At 49.1% G+C, this 12,990-nt stretch overlaps 1 protein-coding gene across 1 annotated transcript; it reads left to right on the top strand.

Annotated features, from left to right (window-relative positions):
- Nucleotides 1-931: 931 nt before the first annotated feature.
- pofut1 (protein O-fucosyltransferase 1) lies at nt 932-12,674 on the top strand (the record flags this gene model as incomplete). Its single annotated transcript, XM_083920450.1, has 9 exons — nt 932-1,033; nt 2,142-2,482; nt 4,780-4,988; nt 6,712-6,833; nt 6,961-7,143; nt 7,832-7,944; nt 8,948-9,140; nt 10,255-10,497; nt 11,606-12,674. 9 exons carry the CDS (start codon nt 932-934, stop codon nt 11,795-11,797), a joined length of 1,698 nt encoding a protein of 565 aa, XP_083776576.1. The 3' UTR covers nt 11,798-12,674.
- Nucleotides 12,675-12,990: the final 316 nt, after the last annotated feature.

The raw sequence follows: 12,990 nt of genomic DNA, 5'->3' as shown, positions 1-12,990 counted from the left end.
CGGCTTCCTAACACACACACACACACACACACACACTGGCGAACGCCCCGAGATCCAAACCGATCCCAAGTCGGCATCAGTGAAACGCGAAAGCAATCAGCGACGGGGACGACTTGTTCACATCTGGAGTGGATTTCCCTGCCACCGGAGTACCCAGAGATCCCTCCTGTCGGGGTCTGGAGCGGTGGGAAATGTGTGTGTTTTTATGTGTTTTCTTTATAACAGATGGGCGGTTTACATTTGCAGAGATGAGCGATAAACAGCTACGGAGAAGGAGGTCCGGGGCGGGAGGAGGTCCGGGGCGGGAGGAGGAGGGGGGGGGGGGGCGCCGGGACGCAGAGAGAGAAACACAGACGCCGTCTTCCACTCGCACTGTTGCGGACGGACGTGGGTTCCTCTCTCAGTTTGGTTCGGGCTGATGTTTCTTTCTTCACAGTCGTGTTGTTCTGTGTGTGTGTGTGTGTGTGTGTGTGTGTGTGTGTGTGTGTGTGTGTGTGTGTGTGTGTGTGTGTGTGTGTGTGTGTGTGTGTGTGTGTGTGTGTCTCAGGGAAAAAATCTGTTATTGCTCAGACGCAAGAAGAAGAATTCCTTTATTAAAGCCTCACTCTGTTATTATTATTACACAGACTCACACACGCACACACACACACACACACACACACACACACACAGGCCCAAAATACACACACATGCACAAACAGGACCTATATACATGCGATTAATGGAGAGATGTTAGAGCGGGGGGGCTGCCAGTGACCAGCGCCCCGAGCAGTTGGGGGTTCGGTGCCTTGCTCATCAGCACCTCAGGCACTTCTCCAGTCCACGCTCCATTCGTGGTCCAGACAGGGACTCGAACCGATCCGGTTCCCAGCCGAGTCACCTATGGACTGAGCTTCTGCAAACGTTCCCCAGCGTGTGAAGACGGGCTAAGATGCTGGTGCGGTACCGAAAGATCCAGGGTTCAAACGTCCGGCTCCAAACTCAAACTCAAGCACTTTCCGAGCATTTTCAGGTGCTGAACATCAAATACTCAGTAAACTTATTGTCCTTTAAAGAAGCAACATGATGTTTGAGAGGTCTTTCCACAGAAGGACGACGAACGAGAGTAAAATGAACCCGACTGATAAACGGTCATGTGCTCCCCGACTGTTTTCATGATCTCTTTATGGTCAAAAGTCATTTTTTCATGCAAAACTGTCAGAAAATGCTGTTTTTAGTCTCTCAAACGTATAAAAATCTTCTCTTCTCCGTGTTATAGACAAATATAAACACTCTAAATGTGTCCGAGTTCGATTCCTGTTGCAGTGAATGCGAACGACCTGTTAACTTCCTGTCTGCGCAGGAAGTTGACGAGGACCCTTGTCAACACGTGGAATGTTTACGTTTACAGCTTTGGGAAAAGTCCACAGCATGAACGCCATAAAACAAACACTTCAATCCGTTTCAATCACTTTATTCTAAATCCAAGCACTTCGAGTGTTGTCGAGGGTTTCCGGCGCCCTGACGACGCCGCCTCAACGCCGCCGCGGACGCCGCCTCAACGCATGATGTAACCGTCGAGCGTCTGACGTGTCATCGTGGTTCGGTCGAAGGTGGGGGAGTCTATCTGAGCGGAGACGGGCTCTTCTGTGACGAGGCGGGGTGTCAGGGCTGCAGCGGGCTGATAAGGCAGAAGGGTGGAGCACGGAGCGTCCTGTCCAGCATCGAACCCACGTCACTGCTCGCGTCACAGCGCGGCCGAAGGGGGATCCAACAGCTCAGAGCACGACAGTGAACAACGCAAATGCTTTTTAATGACCCTCCTTCAACGTTTCACAGCTTTAAAATCATGGTTGCATCTTTTTTTGCTTCATATTTAACGACTTTTCCTAATTTAATGGAAAAATGACTTTATTTTTTCACTGTCCTGTCAGCAAAACTGTCGCTTCTGTGTTCCTTTGGGTCAATTTGATCATTTTGATGATTAAATGATTGTAATAATTATGTATTTTATGATCAAAAGTATTTAGAAATGTTTGAAATTGTTCGTTTTAAGGTATAAGTTTGGTTTCTTTTGGCTTTTTTGCTCCGTTCAGGATCGATCTGCGTCACAAAGAGATGAACCTTCACGTTTGTTTCACAGTTTTTATCCACGTCACCAGCGTCAGGCCCAGCAGCAGGCACCAGCGTCAGGCACCAGAGTCAGGCACCAGAGTCAGGCCCAGTGTCAGCATCAGGCACCAGCGTCAGGCACCAGAGTCAGCCCCAGCGTCAGGCCCAGCAGCAGGCCCAGCGTCAGGCCCAGAGTCAGGCCCAGTGTCAGCATCAGGCACCAGAGTCAGGCCCAGCGTCAGGCACCAGAGTCAGGCACCAGAGTCAGGCACCAGCAGCAGGCACCAGCGTCAGGCCCAGAGTCAGGCACCAGCAGCAGAGGAGAAGACACGGAGAGGGAGAAAGGGGTAAACGTGAGCGACACACACTCGTCTGTAGATGCGATGAGGACGTGCGAGCGTGGCCCACTTCCTGTGCAGCTTCTTAGAGCGTGTGTGACGTGTGTGTGTGAGGATTCAAAAGGGGAAATGAAAATGTCAGAGCGTGAGTCAGAGATACGCAAAAAACCTAAATGTACAATCTCAGCCTGGATTCACAAAAGAGATAAGACAGTTCGTTGTTGTTTGAAATGTGAAACAATACTAAATATAATTCACTCCACGTAGAAATGACATTAATCATCAAACCGCTGTCAAAGGTTTAAAGTCACTAAAATCACAGGATCCAATATCTTGTCATGGTGCAGCGACACTAAGAAACAGGGTTCCTGCACCTTTACAAGGTCGAATTCAAGCACTTTCAAGGTCAAATGTCAAGGTTTTCCTGCACCTTACAGCTGTGGTACATTACATACTTTTAAGTTTCCAAGTTTTTTCAAGCACTTTCTCCAGAATTCGAGCACTTTATCCAGAATATAAGCACTTTTCAAACCTTCAAAACACATAAAAATCCAATATCTTGTCATGGTGCAGCAACACTAAGAACCAGGGTTCCTGCTCCTTTACAACTTATTTACAGAGTTTATTGTTTACTGTTTATTGTTTTACTTTATGTATTTATTTAGCCTGTGCTAAATGCATTTCTTTAAGAGTGTGTGTTGTGTTTTTTAAGCTGCTGGAAACTTCATTTCCTTGCGGGGGTTCATCCCAAAGCATCAGTGAAGAGAAGTTTAACTCTAAGTCTGAGTGTAAACGACAGCAAATGCACCTTAAACACAAGACTTTACTCTGCAGATCAGCAACAACAGGAAGAAGTCAGCAGAGAAAGTCGTGCACGTTCATGTTTCGTTAGCTTGTTGTGATCCACATCATGTGTTCACCTGGAGGAAGTGTGTCTCTCTCTCTCTGTCTCTCTGTCTCTCTCTCTCTCTCTCTCTCTCTCTCTCTCTCTCTCTCTCTCTCTCTCTCTCTCTCTCTCTCTCTGTGTGTGTGTGTGTGTGTTGCTCTCCTCACACCCGGGCGCTGAGTTGTGGTTCTCTGCATTGTTATCGCCGCTGTCATCTCTAACAATGAAAAACAGTGTGTGTTCGAGGGGTGGGGGAGGAGCGGACGCAGAGAACCACACAGGGGAAAGAGGGAGAGAGGGAGAGAGCGGCCAGCTGTCGAGCGCCGCGGAGAGAAAAGAGAAACGAGAGTGACTGAACACAAAGAGAGAATAGGTTCGAACCCGAGGATGTGGAGGGATTAAGGCTCCTTCAGAGGGAAAACACCTCACACTGAACTGTGGCACGCGGGCGGAGGGGTTTGAAACATGGAGCCCCCCCCGGCCCTCGTGAAACACCCTGTTTACTCTTCTGGAGCTGGGCCCATGTGTTATTTGTTAGATCCCAAGCGTCTGTTTCCAGAAGTGAAGCCCGTACGTACGTTTGGGCGCCCTCGGAGGAATCATCAACAACTAGTCTTTGAGGATCTTAGCGGCTGCAGCGCTGAAGAAGAAGAAGAAGGAGGAGGAGGAGGATGAGGAGAAGAAGAAGAAGGGAAATTCAGATTTTTCACTCTGTTATTGTAATTATACAGGTTACACACACACATGCACACACACAGGCCTGAAACACACACACACATGCACACACACAGGCCTGAAATACACACACACTCTTCTTCCTCTTGTCCTCCTCTTCTTCGTTATCCTCCCTCACCTCATCCCCTCCTCCTTCCTCTCCTCCTCCTCCACATCTTCTTCTTCCTCTCCTCCTCCTCTTTCCCCTCCTATTCCTCCTCTTCTTCGTCCTCTTCCCTCATCCCTCTCTTCCTCTTCTTCCTCTTGTCCTCCTCTTCTTCGTTATCCTCCCTCCTCTTCTTCGTTATCCTCCCTCTCCTATTCCTCATCTTCTTCCTCCCCCTCCTATTCCTCCTCTAGGGGCGGCAGTAGCTCAGTCCATAGGTGACTCGGCTGGGAACCGTAGGGTCGCTGGTTCAAGTCCCTGTGTGGACCATGTATGGAGTGTGGACTGGTGGCTGGTGAGGTGCCAGTTCATCTCCTGGGCGCTGGCAAGGTGCTGTTGAGCAAGGCACCGAACCCCCAACTGCTCGGGGCGCTGGTCACTGGCAGACCCCTCGCTCTAACATCTCTCCGTGTGTGTGTGTGTGTGTGTGTGTATTCAATTACATTAATAAAGTAATTTTTCTTCTTGTATCAAAAGATTTCAATAAAGATTTATAAAAACAGGTGAACAGGTGAACAGGTGAACAGGTAATAATGAAGTGAAACAGTACTTCATGTGTGTCGCTGGCGCCTCCGCGTCACCAGGGGGCAGCACCCGCCTGTGACGCCCGCAGAGGGGAAGCGCGGTGCATTCTGGGACCGGAAGAGAACCACAATGGCGGCTAAACAACAAGCCTGTTATGTTATCGCACTGTCGTGTTTACTTTCATCCCTTCTGCTCCAAACGTGCCGGACTTTGGCGGAAGAGCTGCAGTGGGACCGGAATGGCTACGTGCTGTACTGTCCGTGCATGGGTAAGTGCGTCTCTGCGGCGGACACGCACCGTTTTCACGCTGTTTTTAACGAAAAGAGCAAAGCTAGCGAGTCCAAACTTCACTCATTCAGGAGTTAAAAGTTGTGTTTTTATTGGTAAAGAAACATATCGACTAAACATGAAGCCGGACCTGTGTTTTGGTCTGTTTGGCAGATAAATGTCGAGCAATTTAGCGGGACTGTGTCACATTTGGGACAGTTTTTAAGCTAAATTCTATAACTGTCTGTTGAACCTACAAATATAAATGCTGGTGTAATATTTAGAGTGAATTTAATGGTGTTAAACTAAAGTCTAACTTCTTATCTTTGTAACCATATGTCGTTTTAAAGGTCTAATGTATCTGTGTTTACAAGAGTGGTCAAAAGGATGCTAACACGGCTGAATTAGCCGTATGCTAACCCCTGTTCTCGCCCTAAACACTGGAGCTGCTGGTCGTCCACATTAACATTAATGTTTTCAAATCATCCAGGACCAAACTTCAGTCCTTCACAATACAATTAAATGCTTTAAAAGCCCCAAAATAAACCTTAAAGTCTTGTTAGTTTTTAATTTTGAACGTAAACCACCACCTGAGACTGCTTTCTCTCACCAAGCTCACTTTATTTTACTACTTTGACATGTAAATGTTAATTTTAAGAGATGAAATTTCACTTGTAAATTCGTAGAAGTGTGTAAATTGTATCTACTTCCGCTTCTGTGGTGATCACAGAGTAAAAGCACCACGAAAAGACCGGAAACTGCGGCAGAGCATATCCGGCCGGAGAGGGACAACACCACTGTTAGCTAGTTAGCAGCTAACGTTAGCAGAGGATAAGTGTCATAATAACTGCAGCTGGTGCTTCTGTGTGTTTGCAGATCACTCATTAGATATTTAAAGCATTGTGTGCAGAGATGACGTCACGCAACATGCCCTCCAGTCACCATGGAGACCAGTGTTAACTCAGTTTGATTATTAATAATAATAATAAACATTATGCATTTAAACCATTTCACTGAATTGTGTCAAACCACTTAATCAACATAAAGACTAATATTCCTCATGTATCACATGGTTGTTGGGGCCAGACTGGGGCAAGCTCCTCTTCCTCTCCTCCTACTCCTTCTTCCTCTTGTCTTCCTCCTCTTCTTCCCCCTCCTCCTCCTCTTGCTCCCTCTCTTCCTCCTCCTCTTCTTTCCCCTCCTCCCTCTTCTCCCTCCTCCTCCCTGTCCTCCTCTTCCTCTAGTCCCCCCTACACCTCCTCTTCCTCCTCCCTCTCCTCCTCCTCTTCTTCCTCTTGTCCTCCACCTCTTCCTCCCCCTCCTCTTCCTATTCCTCCTCTTCTTCCTCTTGTCCTCCTGAGGTGGAGGGGGATAATGATGTGCTTCCTTATCTTCTGACCCGGGGTCTTTACGTTGCAAAAGTGGTTTGACATCAAAAGATTTAAGTTGAGCAAAAAAATATTTTTAAAAAGTTTTAAAACATCTACAGGTCAAAAGATAAAGAGGCTAAATAGATTTAAATTAAGCAAAAATAAACCCTGTGAAACCTGAGGAATATTGGTCCTTACGTTGCAAAAGTGGTTTGAGATAATTGAATAAAATGGTTTAAGTGCATAATAGTTTTTAATTCTGACTCAAACTCACTTAACTCTGGTCTCTAGCGTCTGTTGTCTTGTCACGACTGTTGAAAACCAGAGCGTAAAGTTCCCTCTGTTGTTGTTCAGGTCGCTTTGGAAACCAGGCGGATCACTTCCTGGGCTCTCTGGCCTTTGCCAAGATGTTGAACCGAACCCTGGCCGTGCCCCCGTGGATAGTGTACCGACACCACACGCCGCCGTACACCAACGTGAGTACAGTCGCTGAGCCGTGAGCCACGCACGCGTTTCTAAGGCGTTTCTGAAACCACAGTTACAGTAGGATGGTTTAAACCATAATTGGACCGTGCTGTTTTTATTCTTTTATGTTCTGTTCAGGTCCATGTCCCCTACAGTGAGTTTTTCCAGCTGGAGGCCCTGTCCGCCTACCATCGCGTGGTCAGTTTGGAGGACTTCATGGAGAAGCTGGCTCCCAAACACTGGCCCTCAGATCAGAGGAAAGCCTACTGCTTTGAGACTGCTGCACAGCGGAGTGCAGACAAGAAATCCTGCCCCATGAAGGTAAGGGCGCACTCACACTTTCCCCCCCTCCAGGCCTGTTTGTACTCACACTACCTGGGCCTCGGTGAATGCTTCTTGCTGCCTATACGTCATCACGCCGTAACACGTCACACGCATTGATGACGTCATGGCGATGCGTGGCTTTGTTTCCAGATCTTTCTGTAGACCTCAGAGTTTTTGTGCGTCTTGTCGACTGTTTTTGAATCTTTTCATCGACCAAATCTGCAGTAAACACTCCACCTCCGCATCACACCAACGTGAACCTTTCACCGCCATTGTTTGAAATGTCCGCGCATGGTCCCTCCTTCTTTTTTCTATGTCCCAACAGGCGCACAGGAAATGACCTCAGAACCACCGTAGGCCTCGTGCTCGTACACGTGCAAACGCTCTCTACTAAAGCCCACCTCTCTTAGACGGGCCGTGGACGGCCAGCGTGCCGCAGTTATGCGCGGAGCGGTTGCACTCACACTGGTCAAACGCACTAGGCTTGACCCAAAAAACCTCTTTTGGCCCGGTGCGGAAGGACGGTGTGAGTGCGCCCTCACCCCCTTTGTCAATAAACAATGGTGACTGCAAGTGAAAAGGGCGACATGCTGCCCCCTGGTGGCTGATGGACCTAGGCTCAAAACACAAATGCAGTTTCCTTGCTCTGATACAGACGGACAGATGGTTTCTGATTCATTTTCAGGACGGGAACCCGTTCGGTCCATTCTGGGACTACGTCGGTGTGGAATTTGACACGTCCGTCTTGTTCGGCGGCATTTCTTTTAGTGCCTACCACCAACCTCAGTGGATGAAGAAGTGAGTACATGTCTGGGCAGCCCCACTGCACCGTAGACACAGCCCCACTGCACTGTAGACACAGCCCCACAGCACTGTAGACACAGCCCCACTGCACTGTAGACACAGCCCCACTGCACTGTAGACACAGCCCCACTGCACTGTAGACACAGCCCCACTGCACCGTAGACACAGCCCCACTGCACTGTAGACACAGCCCCACTGCACCGTAGACACAGCCCCACTGCACCGTAGACACAGCCCCACTGCACCGTAGACACAGCCCCACTGCACCGTAGACACAGCCCCACTGCACCGTAGACACAGCCCCACTGCACCGTAGACACAGCCCCACTGCACCGTAGACACAGCCCCACTGCACCGTAGATACAGCCCCACTGCACCGTAGACACAGCCCCACTGCACCGTAGACACAGCCCCACTGCACCGTAGACACAGCCCCACAGCACCGTAGACACAGCCCCACAGCACCGTAGACACAGCCCCACTGCACCGTAGACACAGCCCCACAGCACCGTAGACACAGCCCCACTGCACCGTAGACACAGCCCCACTGCACTGTAGACACAGCCCCACTGCACCGTAGACACAGCCCCACAGCACCGTAGACACAGCCCCACAGCACCGTAGACACAGCCCCACTGCACCGTAGACACAGCCCCACTGCACCGTAGACACAGCCCCACTGCACCGTAGACACAGCCCCACAGCACCGTAGACACAGCCCCACTGCACCGTAGACACAGCCCCACTGCACCGTAGACACAGCCCCACTGCACCGTAGACACAGCCCCACTGCACCGTAGACACAGCCCCACTGCACCGTAGACACAGCCCCACTGCACCGTAGACACAGCCCCACTGCACTGTAGACACATTAAAGATGGCGTAAAACATAAAGAATACCACGTCCTCATGAGGAACACTGCTAACCTTCAACCAAACTTTGACTGCCTGATGGATTTTTAACAGATTCTCCTCGTGCCTCTCCTTGTTTGAATAGGTTCCCTCCCTCTGAGCACCCGGTCCTGGCTCTGCCCGGGGCTCCTGCCCAGTTCCCAGTGATAGAGGAGCACGTGGGCCTGCAGCGCTTCGTAGTTTGGTCAGACAAGATGGTGAAGGAGGGAGACGAGCACATTGCGACTCTACTGACCCGGCCTTACGTGGGCATTCACTTGAGGATTGGCATCGACTGGGTGAGATATCGTCAATATAAGTCTGGACAGACGTGCGTCCTCCACAGAGCTGGGTCTGTCTGACGTTCCTGTCTGTTATAGTGAAGGTTTTCAACGCCACCGTACTCTACGGGGGAATTGTTGGGTCTCTGTAAATCATAAATAAGTCATAGAGTGTGGTCTTTACCTACTCTGTAAAGTGTCCTGATATAACCTTTGTTATGATTTGGCACTATAAATAAAATGTAATTGAGTTGAATATGCGATTGAAAAGGTAATTTGTGGTTTGGAGGTATACTGTATATACCGCACATACACTCAGTTCCTATTAGGGCTGTCATCACCACCGCTACAAGTCTGCAGCTGCCTGTGGAGCGTACGTCCGAGACCGTCTCCACTGCACAAAGTTTCCTGTTTGTAAACTGGGGTCGGCTGTAGGTCTGGAAATAAGCATCAATTCAATTAATTTACAGTGCCAAATCATGAAAAAAGTTATCCCAAGACACTTTACAGAGTAGGTAAAGACCACACTACCTGACTTATTCATGATTCACAGTGACCCAACAATTCCCTCCATGAGCAGACACAAAGACAGACTGACCGTCCCAGAGATGCAAGCAACCACAAAAGTGACAGCGACTATAATAACATCTATAGTTGTGTGAATTTGACTGACAGGTTATGGCAGTTAATACAGCAGAGTGATATCAAGAGTAGAAACAACTGAAGTTAAGGTGATAGAACATCTCATCTCATCTTCAGCCTCTTATCCGGGGTCGGGTCTCGGGGGCAGCAGCTTTAGCAGGGGACCCCAAACTTCCCTTTCCCGGGCCTCATTAACCAGCTCTAACTGGGGGATCCTGAGACGTTCCCAGGCCAGTGTGGAGATCTAATCTCTCCACCTGGTGCTGGGTCTTCCCCGAGGCCTCCTCCCAGCTGGACGTGCCTTGAACTGCTCCCTAGGGAGGCGCCCAGGGTTCATCCTTACTAGATGCGATAATAATAATAATGATAGTGTTAAATATGATCAGTGATATCAGTTGTAGTAATAACTGCTGCAATACAATGAGAAATATGCGTCATCGTCATCGTTCCTGTTCATTATCTGGATATTTATGTCGCTCCACTCTCACAGCAAAACGCCTGCAAAATGCTGAAGAGCGGCGAAGCGGGGCCTCACTTCATGGCCTCCCCTCAGTGCGTCGGCTACAACCGGCAGACGGCCACGCCTCTCACCATGACCATGTGCCTTCCCGACCTGGAGGAGATCCGCCGCGCCGTGAAGCTGTGGGTGAGGAAGACCTCGGCCCGCTCCGTCTTCATTGCCACCGACTCCGAATCCCACAGTCGGGAGATCGAGAAGTTCCTCAAGGGCAAGGTGGGTTTGTAAGACCTCCGTGATGCGTCCACACGTGTCATAAGTACCTGCTGCTTTACACCCTTTTTGTTTCTGTCGTGTGTGTGTGTGAGTTTAAATGTAACCCGCTCTGATCAGCTACACGTCAACTGGCTTTTCCTGTAATACATTTTGGAAAACAGGTTTTTCGGTTACAATCAGCAAATTCTTTACATAGTTGAAGCTGAAGTCGGTAACTTTGTGTGAAAAATTAGTACATTTGTGACCAATTTGCACCAAAACCAAGCCCCGCCCACCAGCCGGACAGACGTTCTCATCTTAAAGCTAACTTTCAGAAAACACTATGTGAGAAATGCACAATACAGGCAAGTTTATTTGTGTATCACAATTCAACAGCAGGGTAATTCAAATTCATTCATTCATTCATCTTCAACCGCTTGTACCTGTCGGGGTCGCGGGGGCTGGAGCCGATCCCAGCTGACATCAGGCGTGAGGCGGGGTCCAACCTGGACAGGACGCCAGTCTATCACAGGACACATAGAGACGAACAGAGACAGACAACCATTCACACCTACGGGTGATTTAGAGTCATCAATGAACCCAACACCTGCACGTCTTTGGACTGTGGGAGGAAACCGGAGAACCCGGAGAAAACCCACGCAGACACGGGGACAACATGCAAACTCCACACAGAAGGGCCCCAGGAACCAGGAGCCCTCTTGTTAGGAGGCGACAGTGCTGACCACCACTCCACCGTGCATTACAGAAAACATTAAAAGCATTGGGAGAAATAACACATAAAACATATACATTTAAAACACATAAAAGGTCATTTTTAAAACATAAAAGATGGTTACAGTTACAGGAGTTACAGTTTACTGAAAAGAAGCGGCAAACAGAAAAGTCTTCAGACTTGATTTAAAAGAACTGAGAGTTGCAGCCGACCTGAGTTTGTTCCAGATGTGTGGACACAAAAACTGGTAAAAACCGTACAAAAAAAGGACAAAATTGTAAAAAAAAACGTGGCCAGGAAAACGTTCCCAGTGAAAACTACTCTCACTTGCTTAGTGTTAAAATGTTAATTCCCCACTTGGTTGTTTAATTTGTGTATTTCACTCTGTTCTTTCAGGTGAAAGTGGTGAGTCTTCACCCGGACTCGGCCCAAATGGACCTGTACGTCTTAAGCAGGGCGGACCACTTTGTGGGCAACTGTGTCTCGTCCTTCTCTGCCTTTGTGAAGAGAGAACGGGACATCCGCGGACTTCCATCCTCCTTTTTCGGCATGGACAAGCCCGGGACATTAAACCACAGCGAACTCTGAGCACGCGGGACGCTCACGCTGGAGGACTGTTACGAGGACTCAAGGGAGCAGATGATTTTTACAGTATATGTGACGTGATCGTCGTTGAAGGCCGGCCCTACTTTAGAAGGAGCTATAATCTGTGAGAAAGGAGGACGGGCTTATAAGACATGATCTAAGTGGTCAGAAGTGTAATATCCGTGAAATGCGGTGACGCGGCTCCTGCTGCGACCAAGAAACACTTTATGTTTGTCTGTTCTCTGCTTGAAATCCAGTAGTTGTATGTTCCTGCTCAAGATTTGGCTGTTACCCGCTTCCCCATCAGGCTAACGCACCGTTTCCCTAACATTTCCTTTAGCTACCGCCATAGTCTGTAGCTGCAGCCATGTTGTGCAGTCCAGTCGTGTTAGCAGGACCTCCGGTGACCTCAGTGAACCCGGGAAAAGACCACAGTGCCAGCGATCGTGTTCTCTCTCTCCTGTGCCCTCCTCTCTTTCCATCCCTCCGTGTCTTTTCCAGCTCGCTCTTTCCTTTACTCCGTGCCCTCCGTTCCAAGGAGAGCACAGTAACTGATCCTCCTCTACATACTAATTATAGGGAGAGAGAAGGAGACAAGTCTTTCCACTTCTCAGTTGACCAAAATCTGATGAAACGTGCGGAACCCTGCGCTGAATGTTTGCCGAACAGTGTTGATGATTCAGAGAACGCGGAGAAATGTTTCGCGGAGACAAAAGATTTGATTTGCACGGGTTGAATCGATTAAAGGTTGAATATGGAGAATGAGCCGAACAACGCCATCTTGTGTCTCAAGATCCTAGTCGCAGCAACAAAAAATAAGTCCAGCAGTCGGGTTGCCAGGTTGGTCAGACCCGGCCCAGTAGCTCCAGGAGACCGGAGTCTGTTTGAGCCTGTTTGAACCCGTCCCCTCCAGAAAATCACAGCATAAAAACAAGGATTAGAGGAGTTTGACTGACAGTTAGCGTTAGCCGTTAGCGTTAGCCGTTCCAGCTAAGTGCAGATGAAAGTGATGTTAGCATCAAGGAGCAGCGTAGCCATGTGGGCGTGCGTTTGAATGGCGTTTCTCTCCTTTCTCTCAGTCCATGGAGTGAATGCTCGGCCTATACTGACTCTGGTTGTTGCCCGTCTCCGCTCACTCAGCTGCTGGGACAAAGAAGCAGCTGCAGGGTCGGCAAACTCCATTTCACCCTGTGCCA

Source organism: Echiichthys vipera (genome assembly GCF_963691815.1).
Source record: "Echiichthys vipera genome assembly, chromosome: 9".
In the NCBI taxonomy this organism is placed as follows: domain Eukaryota; kingdom Metazoa; phylum Chordata; class Actinopteri; order Perciformes; family Trachinidae; genus Echiichthys; species Echiichthys vipera.
This window is presented reverse-complemented; position numbering and strand designations above follow the sequence as displayed.